The sequence below is a fragment of the Lepus europaeus genome, chromosome X (assembly GCF_033115175.1).
Source record: "Lepus europaeus isolate LE1 chromosome X, mLepTim1.pri, whole genome shotgun sequence".
Classification (NCBI taxonomy): domain Eukaryota; kingdom Metazoa; phylum Chordata; class Mammalia; order Lagomorpha; family Leporidae; genus Lepus; species Lepus europaeus.
Genome location: NC_084850.1, coordinates 85,496,216 through 85,515,410, shown reverse-complemented (window position 1 = coordinate 85,515,410; position 19,195 = coordinate 85,496,216). Strand labels below are relative to the sequence as shown.

The 19,195-nt window shown below is 38.3% G+C and overlaps 1 protein-coding gene across 1 annotated transcript in view; it reads right to left on the bottom strand.

Annotated features, from left to right (window-relative positions):
• Positions 1–19,195, bottom strand: part of TEX11 (testis expressed 11) — a 297,390-nt gene that overhangs the window by 185,409 nt on the left and 92,786 nt on the right. Inside the window, exons 9-10 of the mRNA XM_062183085.1 lie at positions 12,595–12,649; positions 9,326–9,421 (exon numbers count right to left, since the gene is read on the bottom strand). Of these exons, the coding sequence (XP_062039069.1) occupies positions 9,326–9,421; positions 12,595–12,649 (151 nt within the window). The remainder of the gene's footprint in view (positions 1–9,325; positions 9,422–12,594; positions 12,650–19,195) is intronic.

The window sequence follows — 19,195 nt, the reverse complement described above, 5'->3', positions numbered from 1 at the left end:
CTCTTCTGATCCAGCTTATGGCCTGGGAAAGCAGTGGAAGATGGCCCAATTCCTTGAGCTCCTGCACCTGCATGGAAGACCCGGAAGATTCTCCTGGCTTCTGCCTTCGGGTTGGTGCAGCTCCAGCCCTTGCGGCCATTTGGGGGGTAAACCAGAAGAGGGAAGACCTCTCTCTCTGCTTCTGCCTCTCTTTAACTCTGCCTTTCAAATAAATAAATAAATCTTTTTTAAAAATTGCAACTTGGGGCCGGCACAGTGGCATAGCAGGTAAAGTCACTGCCTGCAGCGCCAGCATCCTATATGGGTACCGGTTCGCGTCCCTGCTGCTCCACTTCTGATCAAGCTTTCTGCTATGGTCTGAGAAAGCGGTAGAAGATGGCCCAACTCCTTGGTCCCCTGCACCCACATGGGAGACCCGGAAGAAGCTCCTGGCTCCTAGCTCCGGATCGGCACAGCTCTGGCCATTGCAGCCAATTGGGGAATAAACCAGTGGATCTCTCTCTCTCTCTCTCTCTCTCTCTCTCTCTCTCTCTCTCTCTCTGCCTCTCCTTCTCTCTCTGTGTAACTCTGACTTTCAAACAAATAAATAAATCTTTTTTTTTAAAAATTGCACTTATGTATCCAGTAAACAAAAAGGAGAGGTTGGCAAGAAGCAATATTGCCAGTATGCTACTTCCTGAGTTGTCTCAGTTTCTGTTTGTTATTTGGATTTGCATATTAGTAAATGAAAGAACGCAATTTTCGAAAATGTCCCTGTCTATTAATATCTGCAATATTTTAAAATTCTAAATGTTAGAGAATTTTCTTCAGCATTAAATAACTTCATCCACATCACATAAATGTCAGGAAAATATAGTTGAAATAAATGCACTGTTGGGGAATTTAATACTCTGGTTAATTGAACTATCCATTTTCATGTTTATCTTCTGATTGAAAGAAATTATTTCTAAAATGTCAGTATATTTATTAAGTGAAACATATTGATCATAATTGAATCTCTTTTTAAAGGATCATCAGCCAGCTGGTCTTCCTTATTAAGAAGTCCAAGTATATGCATATTTATACGTAATTTATGAGCATGAGCTGAAAGTGAACCACTAAAGTTGCTATATAAATTAAATCCTATTATCTGTGTATTTTTTTTATCACCATTACATCTTTATCCTAAAAGCTCACAGTGGAAAGTATCTATTCTATCTTGTACTAAAGAAAATTTTCTCAAATTATCTCTGGTATTCAAGAGGAATACTTGTTTTAGTCTATTCAGGGTGCTATTAACAAAATATAAACTGAGTGGCTTATATACAACAGGAATTTATTATCCACAGTACTGGAGGCCAAGAACTCCAAGGTTATGCAGCAGCAGATTCAGTGTCTGATGAGAGCCTGCTTCCTCATAAACAGTATCTGGTGGAGTGGGTGTCTAAGCTCTCTTGGACCTTTTTGATAAGGGCATTAATATCATCCAAGAGGGGTTCGACCTCATGAACTAATCTCCCAAAATTGTCATCTCCTAATACCATCATACTGGGGAGTGGCATTTCAACATATGAGTTTTAAGGGTACACATTCTGACTATAGCAATATTTCATTTTTCGTTTCTGTGTTAGAGATGATACTGTAACAATCTGTTAGAAAAAGAGAAATATTGAAGCTAGCATCTAAATTGGGTATCAAGATGTGAATCAAAACTTAAAAAAAAAAAACGGCAAAAAGGAAGACCTTTCTCTCTGTCTCTCTCTCTCACTATCCACCTGCCTGTTTAAAAAAAAAAAAAAACTTAAAAAAAGAGGGTAGAACAAGATGGCATCTCAGTAAGATTCTGCATTGTACATCACCACAGAGACACCAACTGGAATGGCTATTCACACTCCAAGTTACCTTCACAAGAGCTACAAAAAAAGGTTAAAGACCACAGTGCCTGGTTTTAGTGTAATAATAGTAAGAGTTGCATTGAAGAAAACAAGAAGAAAAGAGTTGTCCACATTACTCTTCCCCCAGCTCCAAGTAGCGCACCTTGGAGAGAGCTGCCTCCTACTTGTGGGAGGGAGATGGAATTGAATAACATTGTGATAAAATTCAGAATTGTATAGAGCCCATGGCCCCTTGCTCCAGATCCATATCTGCAGATTATCTGGAGTGTCCATAGCCAGGTGGCTTCCACTTCCTCTCTCCCAAACTCCAGCAGAAAGTAGAATAAGACTCTAGCTTCTCGGGATACACAGCAGACTCATAGAATGTCAAATGCCCTAAACAGCACTCTGACCTCAGAATCAGCCCTTAAAGCATTCAGATCTGGCTAAAAAGCCTATGAGAGTTTCTCAAGCATGGAAAGCCAAGACACTGTGGCCAAAAAATGACCTAAATGAAAGATCTCTGTGAGTGAGATCCAGGCGGAAAGAACAGGCCATCAAAGAAGGAAGTACCTTTCTCTGAAGGGAGGAGAGAACTTTCACTTTGAATATGGCCTTGTCTAAATAAGGTCGGAGTTGGCAGACTCAAGAGGCTTCCATAGCCTTGGCAGCTCAAGACAAGAGCCTCGAGTGATTACTGACGTCATAAATAAGAGTGCCAATTGTTAAACCAACAACAGGAGTCACTGTGCACTTATTCCCCATGTAGGATCTCTGTCCTTAATGTGTTATATTATGCAAATTAATGGCAAAACTAGTCTTCAAACAGTACTTTATCCTTTGTGTGTCTGTGTGGGTGCAAACTGTTGAAATCATTACTTAGTATGGAGTTGATCTTCTGTATATAAAGATAATTAAAAATGAATCTTGATAAAGAATGGGGTAGGAGAGGGAGTAGGAGATGGGATGGTTTGCGGGTGGGAGGGTGGTTATGGGGGGAAAAACTGCTATAATCCAAAAGTTGTACTTTTGAAATTTATATTTAATAAATAAAAGTTTTTTAAAAAAGACTCTAGCTTCTATGGAGCAAGGCAGGGGAGGGAGCTTAGGATCTTGCCTTAGAGCTCAGAGCCCAGCCTGCTGCTGAGACACTCCTGCCTGGTAAAGACCAACAGTCTCTACCTTTCAGCCATGCTTACAGACTGTCTCTGGACTTGTCCCAGTATCCAGCATAGACTTGCCTTCTGATGGGACAGACTCATTCCAAGCGGGTCTGACAATGAGAACTAGGCATGTCCCAGCCTACTACCAGTCCAGGCAACCAAAAGGATGTCTTTATCACCCTCTCACAACCTTGGAAAGATGGCAAGAATCCACAAGGCTATGTCTTAAAACTAATGTTGAACTAGCGAAGCCCAACACTAGGTAGAATCTAACAGGCCTCATCCATACTTTGCAGACAAAGTATCTAGAATTATCCCCAGTATCATGCCTGTGCCCTGGTGGAATGGACCTGTTTCCACATATATCACCACCAACTTCATGTGGACCTGGTATGTATTCCCAGGACTGCATGGGAGCTGATGACTATGAAACCCAGGTGTGAACCACCTACTGCCTGCCAGGGCAACTGTACACACTGCCTCTATCACCCCTCCTACAACCTTGGGCAGACAGCAAGGAACCACATGTTGTTTTAGGACTCAGCGCCAGGCTGATAAAACGCAACATTGAGCAGACGCTAATGGTACCTCTGGATGGAGGGATCTGCTTCAGTGCCAAGTAGAGTTCCGTGGCTCCAGTTGATCAGTCTTATACACCAGCTGGCATCACCAATGGCAGGTAGGAGTTGCATCAGGCAGTAAGTCCACTTCAGCAGTAGATAGACCATTAAAGGGTGTGTTTTGGACATACCCCCAGGCTGCACTGGTCTCAGTGGGCAGTGGGCTCTGGGTGTAGTCTAGCATTGTAGCATTGGTAGCCATGGGACTAGGTTACCTCAGCCACAGGAAGAGGCTTATATCGAGGGATCTCCCCTTCTTGGACAACAGCCCAGTTCATTATGAACAACATAACAACTGTTGATCAAAAGCAAATTTGAGCTCAGGGAGTCCTCTGAGACTGAAGTAGTGATGGTGCACTGAAAGTGGACTTGCAGCATTCCTCAACTTAGGACACCATCTAGTGCTGAAGCGTCAGCAGCAGCCACAGGCTCAGAGAAAATAAGTAGATCGTTTATAAATTCTAATACCTCAGTGTGCAGATAACATTGTATACCAACAAGTGTCAAGAATTTCCAGGAACCAAGATCTCACCTTATGAACAAAATACAGTGTCAGAAACCCAACATCTATGAACTGAAATTTTCAAATATTCAAAGATTTAAAAAATATTCATTTTAAGGAAACTTGATAAACTTCAAAAGAACACAGAAATAATTTAATACTCTCACAGAGAAATATAACAGAGACATGGAAGTAATCTTGAAAAATCAAACAGAAAGCTTTCAATTGCAAAGTACATTAAACAAAAATTTAAAACATCACAGAAAAGATCAATAACAGAACAGAACAAGCAGAATAAATAATCAGTGAGCTTGACTACTTGAACATATGCAATTTAAAAAGAAAAAAGGAAACACAACCAGGAGGCATGAAGAAAGCCTACAGGAACTTTGGGACAACTTGAAAAGAACAAATACCCACTTTATTAGAGTCCTGAAGGACTGTCAAAGGGATAAAAAACATACTAAAAGAAATAGTGACAGATAACTTCTCAAACCTAAAAAAAAAATACGACTACTCAGGTACAAGAAGACCAAAGGTTGGCCGGCACCACAGCTCAATAGGCTAATCCTCCACCTGCGGCACCAGCACACTGGGTTCTAGTCCCGGTCAGGGCACCGGATTCTGTCCCGGTTGCCCCTCTTCCAGGCCAGCTCTCTGCTATGGCCCGGGAAGGCAGTGGAGGATGGCCCAAGTCCTTGGGCCCTGCACCCCATGGGAGACCAGGATAAGCACCTGGCTCCTGGCTTCAGATCAGCGTGATGCGCCAGCCACAGTGTGCCAGCTGCGGCGGCCATTGGAGGGTGAACCAATGGCAAAGGAAGACCTTTCTCTCTGTCTCTCTCTCTCATTGTCCACTCTGCCTGTCCAAAAAAAAAAAAAAGGAAGGCCAAAGGTCATGTTAGATTGAACCCAACCAAGACTACCCCAAGGTTAAAGATAAACAGAGGATCTCGAAACTATAAAAGAAAACAACACATACAGGGGTCCCAATTTGCCTGTCTGTGGACTTCTCCACAGAAGAGTTTGGCTTTGCTTCTGATTAAACTTCCTGCTAATACAGCTAGGAAACCAACAGAAGATGACCCAAGTACTTAGACCTCTGCCAGCTATGTGGGAGACAAGGATGGATTCCTGTCTCTTGGCTTCAGCTTGGCCCAGACCTGGAGGATTCTCTCTCTCTCTCTCTCCCCCCTACTCTGCTTTTGAATAAATAAATAAATCTTTAAAAAAATAGGTAACATGGAACATCAAAAATTCAAAATAAGGGGAGGATGGAATGCAAATGTAGATTTCTTTATTAGTATTTTACCTCTTTCTTTTTTATATCTTTTCCTATGTTTATAACCAATGCTAAATGTCTTATTTTCAAAATAGCTTCCTATAAATAAAAGATTTCTGTAGGCCTGATGGTAACCACAAAGCAAAAATCTATGATAGATAACCAGAAATAATAAACAAGTCATCAAAACACCTTACTAAGAAAGTCCATTAACCACAAAAGAAGGTTTTGTGTGTGTGTGTGTGTGAGAGAGAGAGAGAGAGACAGAGAGAGACAGAAACTTCAATAAAACTAGAGAACAAGTTATCAATGTGGCAGTAGTAAAATCTTACCTGTTAATTACCTTAAATGTAAATGGTTTAAATTATCAAATTAAAAGACAGAGTGACCAAATAGATACAAAAACAAGACCCAATTGTATACAGCTTACAAGAAACACTTCATTCCTAAAAACATGAATAGGCAGAAAATGAAAGAATGGAATAAGATATTCTATGCAAACAGAACGCAAAAGAAAGCAGGAGTACCATACTCATGTCAGTACAATAGATTTCTAAATAAAAAGCAATAAGAAGAGACAAGGGAAGTCATTATATAATGAAATTGAGTTCAATTTAGTGTGAGGAAATAACAATTATAGGTTTATATGCAGCCAAAATCAGAACAAATACATAAAGCAAATATTAACAGACATGAAGATAGACAGTTCTCAATACAATAACAGTAAGGGGACTTTAACATGCCCCTTTCAGAAATGGATAGATTATTCAGACAGAAAATCAATGAAGAAACAGCAGAGTTAAATTGCACCCAATATTAATCAGACCTAACAGACATCTAAGATTCAAAATAAAGAAAAGATTCTCAAAATTATAAGAGAAAAGAAGCAAACAACACATACACATAGGACAGAGAAACATTCCATACAATAGTTGTAGAATACATTCTTCTCAATAGCACATAAAACATTCTCCAAGACAGATCATGTAGTAGGTAGTCCACAAAGCAAGTCTCAATAAATTAAAAAATATATAATCATATTGAATGTCTTTTCTGAACACAATGCAATGAAACTATAAGTCAATAACAAGCAAAACACTGAAAACTACATAAATATAGTGAAATTAAATAATTTATCCCTGAACAACTAATCAATCAAGGAAGAAATTATGGAGGAAATTTAAATTTTTTGAAATGAATGAAAATGGAAATGTGACACACCAAAAACCTAGATGCAACAAAAGCAATATGAAGAGGGAAGTTTATAATCAATGCCTACAAGAAAAAAAGCAGAAAGAGTTCAAAGAAACAATTTCTACTGCACCTCAAGGAACTAGAAAAAAAGAACAAATCAATTCCAAAATCAGCAGAAGGAAAGAAATAGCAAAAGGGAGAGTACAAATAAATGACACACTGGCTAAGAAAAAATGCTAAAAAAAATCCATGAAACAAAAAGCTGGTTCTTTGAAAAGATAAACAAAATTGAAGAACTCCTTGCTAGACTAAGGAAAAAAGGAAGAAGATTCAAATGCACAAAATCAGAGATGCAAACAAATACATCATAGATGATATCACAGAAACATAAAGGATTGTTAGAGATTACTATGATAAGTTATATGGCAACAAATTTGATAGTCTAGGGGCCGGCACTGTGGCACAGCAGGTTAAGCCACTACTTGCACTGCTGGCATCTCATACTTGGAGCACCAGTTCCAATTCAGCACCTTGGAAAGCAGTGGGAGATGGCCCATAATTGGGTCCCTGTCACCTATGTGGGAGACCCAGGTGGAGTTCTGGGCTCCTGGCTTTGGCATGGCCCAGTCCCATCCCTGGTGGCCATTTGGGGAGTGAACCGGTAGATGGAAGATCTCTCTCTCCATCATTCTACCTTTAAAATAAATAAAAATAGATCTTTTAAAAAAAAAAGAAAAGAAAAAACAAAAGTACACAAAGGAGTGGATCGACATTTTGTGCTCATGAATTGGAAGACTCAATATCATTAAAATGTCTGTATTATCCAGAATGATTTAGATTGAATGTAGTCCTTATCAAAAATACCAATGAGGGGCCAGTGTTGTGGCACTGTTGGTTAAGCTGCTGCTTGTAACCTCAGCATCCCACTTCAGTCAGAGTGCTTGTTTGAGTCCCGATTGCTTCATTTCCAATCCAGCCCCTTGCTCATATGCCTGGGAAATCAGTGGATGATGTTCCAAGTACTTGGGCCCCTGCCACCAATGTAGGCGATCCAGATGGAGTTCCAGCCTCTTGGCTTCAGCCTGGCCCAGTCCTGGCCGTTGCTGCCGTTTAAAGAGTGAACCAGCAGACATAAGATCTCTTTTTCTCTCTTTGCCTCTTGCTCTCTTCACTCTGCCTTTCAAATATATAAACTAAATCTTTTAAAATATATATACTGACATTTTTCACAGAAATAAGAAAAGCACTACTGAAATTTGCATAGGACTGGAACCAAAGCAACCTTGAGTAACAAGAACAAATCAGGAGGCAATACACTAGTCACACCTGTCTCTCACCAAGTACAAACGATCAACACAAAATGCATTAAGGACCTCAATGTAAGACCCGAAACTTTGAAGTTGCTAGAGGAAAACATGTTAGGACACTGGAACGGGAGAGGGTTTTTTTGGATCAGACCCCAAAAGCACAGGAAACAGAAGCAAAAATAGAGAAATGGGATTTCATCAAACTGAAGAGCTTCTACACAGCAAAGGAAACAATTGACAGAGAACACAACCTACAGAATGGAAGAAAATATTTACAAGCCATGCATCTAACAAAGGGTTAATATCCAGTCTGTGAGGAACTCAAAAACTAAAAAGCATACACACACACACACAAACACACACGATGCAATTAAAAATGGGCAGTGGATCTAGACACATTTCTCAAAGGAAGACATACGAAAGGCCAACAGATGAAAAATGTTCAACATTACTAATCATCAAGGAAATGCAAATCAAAACCACAATGAGATATCACCTCATTCCAGTTATTTTGGATATTATCAATAAGAAAAAATGCTGACAAGGATGTGGAGAAAAAGGAACTCTGGCACACTGTTGGTGAGAATGTATAATACTGCAGCCACTGTGGAAAAAAATAAAACTGGAACTACCATATGATCCAGCAATCCCACTACTGGGTATATATCCAAAGGAAATGAAATCAGACTGTCAAAGAGACATCTGCATGCCCATGTGCTGCAGCGCTATTCACAATACCCAAGAAATGGAAACAATCTATATGTCTATCCACTAAAGAATGGATGAAGAAAATGCAGTACATTAGTACATACACACACTGGGATACTACTCAGCCATAAAAAAAATAATGGATTTTGTCATCAACAACAACATGGATGGAACTGGAGGCCATTAGGTTAAGTGAAAGAAGCTGAGCACAGAAAAACAGGTATTGCACGATCTCATTCATATGTAGAATCTAAAAGAAAGGGTGATCTCATAAAAGTTAAAAGTATAATGGTAATTACCAGAGGCTAGAGAGGGAAGCAGGGAGAGAGAAATGGGTAAAAGGTTGATTAATAGGTATCAAGTTATAGTTAGATAGGAGAAGCTCTGGGTTTCTAATGCACCATAGAGTAAGTATGGATAATGTTAATGTACTGTATATTTTTCTATTTTAAAAAGTGGAAAGTAGAATTTTGGATGTTTTCACTATAAAGAAATTTAAATGTCTGAGGAGATAGATATATTTACCTTGACTTAACATTACATAATAGAAACACACAGCCAAACATGATATTCTTAGGTCTATGCATTATGTGTTTCTTTTATAGTTTTGATAACCCCATAAATATGTGTCTGCTAAAATATTTTAAATTAATTTTTTCAAAATTATTAATATTCAAAAGTGAAAACTTTTTATACCTTATTTGCCAGGATTATAGCACTGAGAGCCTTATCATAATATTCTCTGTAATCCCATTCCAAGTAAGTGGTAGCTAGTAAACGTAGAATTTTAGCCTATAATTAAAGATATAAAGAAAGCAATTAAATGAAGATTAAATTACAGTACAACTACTGAATAGCACTTATACAACAACAAGCATCTTCACAAACTAAGTTATCTTTAGCATATAGTATTTCCTGAAGCACTCACATATGTCTTAGGATATGTCTCATCATTATGCTATCCATACCTAATATTGTCTAAGAATATGTTATATTCCTGAATTATTTATAATTTAATTGTGTTAGCATATTTTAGTGCGTTAGCATTAAAGTACTCTATAGTTACCACTTTTAAAATAAGGCACAGAAATATTTAATTTAGTCACTTTAGCACCTACTGTGACATTGTACTAGGCCTCCATAGAAAGACAGAAATAGATATAATCCCTCTCTCAAAGGTTTCACAGCCTAGTTGGGATTAACCTATTGGACCAAACATCATTTCAGTAGGAACATACATAATTTCCTATAGAGAAGATTTCTCCCAACTCAGGTACATTTTAAAATAGATAACATATCACTCAATCAAGTCAGTTTCTCTAGTCACATCTGCATTGATATAGGGGGTGATTCCAGTCAGTATGGACATGTTTAACTACAGATTCACAATTTGAAAGAATGAACCCTATTCAATGAAGTCTGCCTCTACATATAATGAAGATGGTAGGCCCGGGAAAAGATGATCAATAGATCACATTTTTAAAAGAAAAAAAATATGCTAAGCATATTAAGGCCCTGTAAAAGTAGAACAACATATTTGGGATGTCATATCTGTGAGTTTTTTAATTCCAAAACTAAGATGAAACAAACAAAATGCATATAAATTACTGAATATCATTATTATTGCAGAACAGCTCTCTAAGAACTTACAAGCTCCTTCAGGGCATTTTCATGGAATAAATATGAAACTTCTGAGAAATACAAGGTTACTTCAACAAGTTTATGGAAAACAGAATTAAAAGATAAATTTATTTTGGTGTAAAATTTTTTAAATCCATGCAATTTTTCATGATATACATTTCCATGCACTTTTTGAAGATTCCCCCATATTGTAGCTAATTCATAATAATAAAGGGGTCAAGACATCAGCAAACCATAACAAAATGGATGAATATCAAAACCAATGGGAAGAAAAAGAAGCCAGACATAAAATAGTACATACTTTATCATTCCATTTAAACAAAATTCTAGAACAGCCAGATATAATCTATGCTAAAAGTCTGAATTGGGGGTGGACATTTTAGTGTGCAAGTTAAGCTACTGCTTGGGATGTCCACATCCCATCTTGGAGTGCTGGCTCAAGTCCTGACTACACCGTTTCCAATCCAGCTCCTGGAATGCTCCCTCTCTGTCACTCTACATTTCAAATACATAAATCTTAAAAAAAAAATCTGAATCATCTCCCCCAACACTTAGGCTTGTTTAGTCAACATTATATATGAGGAGAATATCCATATTGTTGTACTTATTAGGTGTATTGATTCTCATTGTTATATAACATTTGATTAAGTGACAATATCACTATATACTATTAGTATTTTTAATTATGTTAAAATACCTACAACATAAAATTGATCATCTTAGCTATTTTTAAGTATACAGTTCAGTAGTATTAAATATGTTTACACTGTTGTACAAATATCATCACCATCTATCTCCAGAATATCTTTCACCTTGAAAAACTGAAACTCTGTACTCATTAAAAATTATCTACCATTCCCTCTTACCTCTAGTCCTTGTGATTGTCATTTTACTCTCTGTCTTATGAATCTGACTATTCTAGATACCTCATAAAAGTAGAGCCATACAGTATTTTATCTTTCAGTGAATGATTTACTTTTCACTTAGTTTAATGTGCTCAACAGTTCATATTTTAACATGTTAGAATTTCCTTCCTTTTAAAGCCTAAATAACATTTCATTACATTTATTTGTACTAGTTTTATTATTCAAACATAAGCTCTTTAAAAGTAAATGCTACATTTTATGCTTCTTTTTTATTTCCCATATATCACAGTGCTAGAGACACAATATAGGTATTCAGTTACATTTAATGCAAAGATGGATTTTTTCAAGATTTTTAGGGTCATATATATTTTTAATTTATCTATTCATTTATTTTATTTGAGACACAAACAGAGAAACAGCTCCTGTCTGCTGGTTCAGTCACAAAATGGCCCCAATAGTCCAGGCTGGGCCAGGCTAAAGATGGGAGCCAGGAACTCAGTTCAGGTCTCTAATATAGGTAGCAGGGACCCAACTACTTGAGCCAGCACTTCTGCTTCCCAATGTTCTCTTTAGTAGGAAGCTGGAATTAGGAGTGGAGCCTGGACTCAAACCCAGGTACTCCCATATGGGATATGACATCCCAACAATGTCTTATCTGCCAAGCCAAATGCACACCTCCAAATGGATATTTTTAAAATTCCAATTTGCTAGGACATGTAGTAATTTTACATCAGATTTATTCACATCATTTATGAATTTTTTAAATTAAATATTAGAATTAGCTTCCATGGCCAATCCTATCTGAGTGGTTGGGGAAAATCTGGAATTTTTAAACATATAACAATAAAGCTAAAACTTATATATAGCTAAACACTTCTTAATGAGTTTTACATATATATATATACACACATATACATATATATAAAAAGATTTATGTATTTATTTGAAAGGCAGTTACAGAAAGGCAGGGGCAGAGAGAGAGATGGGTTTTCCATCCACTGGTTCACTCCCCAAATGGCCACACCAGCCCAAGCTGGGCCGATCCAAATCCAGAAGCCAGGAGCCAGGAGCTACTTCCGGGTCTCCCATGCAGGTGCAGGGGCCCAGGTACATGTGCCGTCCTCTACTGCTTTCCCAGGCCACAGCAGAAAGCTGGATTGGAAGTGGAGCAGCCGGGACTTGAACCAGTGCCCATATGGGATGCTGGCACTGCAGGCGGCAGTTTTACCTGCCACGCCACAGCATCAGCCCCAATTTTTACATATATTAACACATGTGTAAAGCCTATAGGGTAGGTTATATTATTATACAAATTTTATAGAAACTAATGCACTGACATGTTAAATAATGTGCTCAATAGATAATCTGTTCACAAATTGGAGTAAGCTATTCTAGGTTTATAACACCATAAAATTTTTTTTGTCAACCTGTTTCTCCAATATTTAAGGTGATCCTTACCATCATTTCAGGTTTGGTACAATTCCTATCCATCTTCCCAATATCAAAGCTTTGGCTATAAGTAAAAAGGAAAAAATATATATGTGTATACATAGTCATTTAAAGTTATATATAATTTCTCAAGATTATATATTACAAATGAGACACAATCATGCTATATTCCAACTTTTATATTTTTCAGACAATAGATTATTAGCCAATTAATACATGAAAATCAGTTGTATAAAAAAACTTTCTAACTGCAGAAAACCACATTTCCTCAGAGATATTGAATAAATCACCATTGTAATTATGTTAATACTTATTTTTCACTATCATTAAAATAGTTTATATATATATTCAAGTTCTTATCTAATGGACATACTTTAAGTCTAAGAGATACAAATATATTTTAAAATAAATGCAGCTGTTATCACAGAAACAAATGTGTTATCAATATTCATTAAGTCTCACAATACCCTTGGTTCCACTATGGGTTCCCTTTTGCAGCTGAATGAACCAATGTGGTAGTGAAGTGATTTCTAATATACCCTAGATTGGTACAGACATGAGAATGAGAGGCTGGGGAATACAGAAATTTGACTTTCAGTTATCTGCTTTAATTACCAAACCATATTATCTATGGGACATTCTTATAAGAACAAATAATATATTAATATTAGTCTAAAACCTAAAACCTGAAAAGCAAAACAAAGGTCACTTACCATAAAATGGTTTTCCAAGAAAATATACAAATAAAATCCTGGTAAATTGAACTAAATTGAAGACAGTACTTTGAAATAGTCCTTTTAAAAAAATTACAAATCCCAGAACTGAGTAAACTGAGTTTTTCTCTTGCTAACAAAAATATAATGCTGGCCTAGTCACTGTAAGCCCTATCTGTTAAAGGTTTTTTTGTTTTTGTTTTTTGGTACATTAAAAGTTCCACTTCCAGTTTTTGAAATAACCAATGAGGGTGGGAATTCTGCAATGGTGGCATAAGGAGTTCTTTGGACCCTCTCTCCAGTGAAACAACCATTCATCTGGAAAATTCATTAAAACAAACAACCACTTAAGTACATATAGAAAATGAGAAGGCATTTGTTCATGAACATCAACTAAATGTCAGCATGAACAGAGAGAGTTTGTGGGGGCCGGCGCCATGGCTCACTTGGTTAATCCTCCGCCTGCGGCACCGGCATCCCATGTGGGTGCCGGGTTCTAGTCCCAGTTGCTCCTCTTCCCACTAGTTCTAGTCCAGCTCTCTGCTGTGGCCCGGGAAGGCAGTGGAGGATGACCCAAATCCTTGGGCCCCTGCACCTTCATGGGAGACCAGGAAGAAGCACCTGGCTCTTGGCTTCAGATAGGCACAGCGCCGGCCATAGCGGCCATTTGGGGAGTAAACCAGCAGACGGAAGACCTTTCTCTCTGTCTCTCTCACTGTCTATAACTCTACCTGTCAAATAAAAAAAAAAGCGTAAAAAGAGAGAGTTTGTGGCATTTAAGCTATTATCTGCTCCCAACCATACTAGCTCCACGTGAGGGAAACTACACCAGGTGTGTGCAGCTAAGGAGATGGAAATTCCTTCTCCCTCCAGCTCCTAGAGTGCTAGGCCCTAGTTTCACCTTGAGAAAGAAAGACAGGCTGCCAACCTTTCTTACCTTTCCCAGGCCTGTGCTGTGGAAGTGCTATTTGGGCAGGTGTAACTGAAAGAGTTTGGTTTCCTTTGCTCACTCACCTCTCACTTTTAGGATAGGGGCTCTACCACACGTGTGATAGGTTAAGGATACTAAGTCTCTGATTACCTTCACCATAGCTGGTTCATAATGCAGAGGTTTGATGACAGAAGGGCACACTGAGAAGAACAGGGGCCTAGCATCCACTCATATAGGTCAAAGATGACATTCCATGAAAAGCATGCCCTGCTTCTGGTTCCCAGCTCCAGTCATGTGACACAGAGGTTCTGCCCAGGGAGGAAAGCAGGCAGTAAAGAGGAAGAACCTTGAATCTCTTCCTGAGAAACTGATTTTATTTGGAACTCAGCATGGAGAAGCTCATGCCTAAGGGCACTGTCAAAAACAATGGTGGTGACTGTGGTGATGAGCAATTAAGAAAGAATAAGTTTGTGGGCTCCACGCTGTGGCACAGTGGGTTAAGCCACTGCCTACAGCACCATCATCTCATATGGGTGCTGGTTTGAGTCCCAGCCACTTCACTTCCAATCCAGCTCCTTGCTAATGACCTGGGAAAGCAGCAGAAGGTGGCTTAAGTCCTTGGGCCCCTGCCACTCACGTGGGAGACCTGGAAGAATCTTTTAGCTTCTGGCTTCTCCCTGGTCCAGTTCCGGCCATTGCATCCATCTGGGGAGTGAACCAGACTATGAAAGATTTCTCTCTCTCTCTCTCTCTCTCTCTCTCTCTCTCTCTCTCTCTCTCTCTCTCTCTCCTTCTCTCTGTAACTCTGCCTTAAAAAAAAGAGGAGGCTTGTAGCTCTATGATGAAAGCAGCACCAAGTGAAACAGCAGGCCAGCAAGAAAGTTACCAGAGAAAAATAGGTAAAGAAACAATACCAAGAACATCCCTAGGGTCACACCACTCTTGGGGCCAGAAGACTGTGCACATGTCCTAGACTGGATACAGACACAATCAGAGGCAGCTTAGGGGCAAACTAGAAAGCATTACTCAAGGCATACATAGAAGCATCAGTAAAGAGCTTTGAGTTTGATTGGTACAGTGGGCTTAAGCAGAACCTCTGAACAAACAGCAGCTGAACATTAAGCAGAACTGAAGGATGACTGTAAGAAAGCCAAGTTTAAAATCAAATCAATCTTATACCTAGGAGTCTGTGAGAGTGTGCACATGTCCAAGATTGTGTTCTCTCAGTCATAAGTAGAGGGAAGGAATCTGAGAGCTACTAGTCTGGCAGAATGCAGGGCAAGACCATAAAATACCTGAACTGTGAGAACAGTCCCTAAACAAACATTTAACAAAGAAAGGTGAAAATCTGACTGGCTAAGTGGACTTAAGTACAAATTTTGATCAATATATTAAGGATGCAGGAGTGATCTCTAGGATAGCCATAAAAAGATAAAAACAAGAGGAAAAAATCTGAATGGGGACATTAGAGGTGAAGCACTTAAGAGAATTTCCCAAATGAATTCACTTATATGAGTAAGTGAATAAATGACCAAAGAAATAACAAAAACATCACTGAGCCCCAGAAAGAAGTGAAATAATATCTAGATTTGCTATAATATGTTGTCCAAAATATCTACTTTTTTTATTAAACTTTTATTTAATGAATATAAATTTCCAAAGTACAGCTTATGGGTTACAATGGCTTCCCCCTCCCAAAATTTCCCTCCCACCCACAACCCTCCCCCCCTGCTCCCTCTCCCCTTCCAATCACATCATGATTCATTTTCAATTCTCTTTATATACAGAAGATCAGTTTAGTATATATTAGGTAACGATTTCAACAGTTTGCCCCCATATAGCAACACAAAGTGAAAAAAAATACTGTTGGAGTACTAGTTATAGCATTAAATAACAGTGTACAGCACATTAAAGACAGAGATCCTACATAAAATTTTTTTAAAAAATTAATTAATTTTCTATGCCATTTCCAATTTAACACCAGTTTTTTTTTCATTTCCAATTATCTTTATATACAGAAGATTGATTCAGTATATAATTAGTAAAGACCTCATCAGTTTGTACCCACACAGAAACACAAAGTGTAAAAATACTGTTTCAGTACTAGTTATAGCATCACTGCACATTAGACAACACATTAAGGACAGATCCCACATGGGATGTAAGTACACAGTGACTTCTGTTGCTGACTTAACAATTTGACACTCCTGTTCATGGCGTCAGTAATCTCCCTAGGCTCTAGTCATGAGTTGCCAGGGCTATGGAAGCCTTTAGAGTTCGCTGACTTTGATCTTATTCTGAAATATCTACTTTTCAACAATATATTACAAGACATGCAATAGAACAAGAAAATGTGATGCATAATAGAAACTCCCTGTGAGAAGACCCAAATATTACATTTAGTAGAAAAGGACTTCAAAGTTATTGCAAATATATTTTTTAAAACTAGAGGAAAATCATGTTTAAGGAAATAAAAATATCATAATCACTCATAATGTAGAAAATAAGAGTACCACAAATGAGAGATAAAAAGTATAAAAAGAAATAAATGGAAATTTTGGAGTTGAAAAGTACAATAATTAAAATGAAAAACTCACTAGAAGGGCTAAACAGAAGATCTAAATACACAAAAGAACAAATACTAGAAGACATAGCAATAGAGATTATACAAATTTGAAGAAACAAAACAAATGAAAAAAATGAACAGAGGCTCAGAGAAAAGTGGAATGGGACTAAGCACATCAAGATAAAGATATAGATGATAGCTAGCTAGATAGATAATGAGAGTCTTAGAAAGAAGAGAGAAACGGGACAGAAAATATTTAAAGAGATAATGGTCAGGGAGTGAAATTACCAAAATGGCTTAGTAGGAAATCCCATCCTTCATTTCCCCCTCCACACACCCAGATAGATCAGCTAGTAACTATCCACAGAAAATAACACCCTGATGAAAGACCTAAAACATGGAAATAAGATCGAATTGTCCACATATTCATAGAACTGAATAAAAATCACATTTATAGGATAAGAGACATGGTTCTTACGTGAACTGTTTTCCCTCCCCCTCTTAACAGGAGACTCACCTCCACATAGAGAGAAACCCCAAGGCCCTACAGATTTCACAGAGAGAAAAGAAAACAGAAAAAGCAGACACCTACCTTCCGTAGTGTTCTGAAATACTTTCTTGGAAAACCACTATGATCTCACCTCATAGGGAACCTAGGGGAAAACTGAATAGGCTAGACCACCCAAGGCCAGATAGAAACAAAGCAAGGAGATGGAGGCCACAGACATCAGCATACAATTTTTAGTGAAACCACCACATACCTGCCATCAGTAGCAGTCCACTAGCTAACATCATAGCCCACAAGCCTCAATTAGCTAGCACAGTCCAGCAGTAAAACCAATCTGGTCACTTCCAGAAAAGATAGAAAGGTGCTACTGGGCTTGAATCCTTAGATAACCAGGCTCTGGGTTTAACATGAATTTATAATCCAAGGCCTCCCTGAGAGAGAGAAGACCCCCTCCCCCACAGCATATTGCAAAAACTAGCAGGCCACACCTGAGAGTTTAAAAAGCTCCCCCAGTGGTCACAAAGACCACTCTCAGACTCTGTCCAGGATGTGATAAGACCAAAGTTTTGAACTACAAAAAAAGTAGGCACTAGTTTTGTCACACCGGGGAATTTAAACAGTGTCCTTTGCTCCTCAAGGCCTCAAACACCACCTCCAGACCCCACCAAAAAAGGAACAAGGCCAGCACAAAGTCAAGAAATACAACCTGTGACTCAGCTACATCAGTAACAACTGCAATGACCCACCCTGTAGTTCAGCCTAATTGCAGACCACAATCAGTGTTCTTGTCTGATAGAACAGAATCAGCTGCTACATCTAAATTCAAAGCAAAGGCGACACGACAGCCACCTGGAAAACCTGAAAGAAAGCTCTACAGGACCAGGGACATTACAAGCTGGCCCAGTAGAATCATAGGCCATCATAAATAGTGAAAGTCTATCACTTCCAAAGAATGCCTGTAGAAGCCAGAAAAGGTAGTTGCCTCCACAAATGTGAGAACACTAACGTAAGGACACAAGTATTATAAAGACTCAGAAAAGCATGACACTTCCAAAAAAATTCTCTCAACAAAGTTCCAACAATGAATCCTAAAGAAAGGGAAATCTATGAAATGTCAGAAATATAGTCAGAATAATCCTCTTAAAGCTCAGTAAACTGCAAGAATCAACAGAAAAAAAAATTCAGTGAAAATTGGAAAACAATACATGAAGGAAATGAGAACCATGACTAAGAAACAGAAACAATTTAAATAGCCAAAATAGGGATGGAAATTTAGCTGAGTAGTTAAGATGCTCATATCGCTTTTCAGAGTCCCTGAGTTTAATGTCTGTTTGCAGCTTCTGGCTCCAGCTTCTGACTCCAGTTTCCTGATAAAGCAGACTGGAAAGCAAAACATATGGCTCAAGTTATTGGGGTCCTGCCACCTATGTAAAATACTTGAGTGGACTTCTGAGCTCCTGGCTTCAGCCTAAGCCAAACCTGGCCATCGTGGGCATTTAGAAAATGAACAGCAGATAGAAGATTCTCCCTCTCCCCCACCCCCGTGTGTGTGTGTATGTGTGTGTGTCTGTGTGTACCTCTCAAATAAAAATTAATTAAAAGGAAACAAACAGAAATTCCAGAGATGAAGAAAACAATGGCCAAAAGTTAACAATCAACAGAAAATTTAAATAGTAGGCTCAAATAAGCTAATGAAAGAATCAATGAACCTGAAGATGGAACATTTGAAATACTCATTCAGAGGAGAAAAAAAAGAATGAAGAAGATCCATGGGAATTATAAAATACCATCAAGAAACCTAACCTAGGCATAATAGGAATGAAATAAAGTGAAGAAAGAGAAATAGGGCCAGAAATCATATTTAAAGAAATATTGGATGAAACCTTACCCAG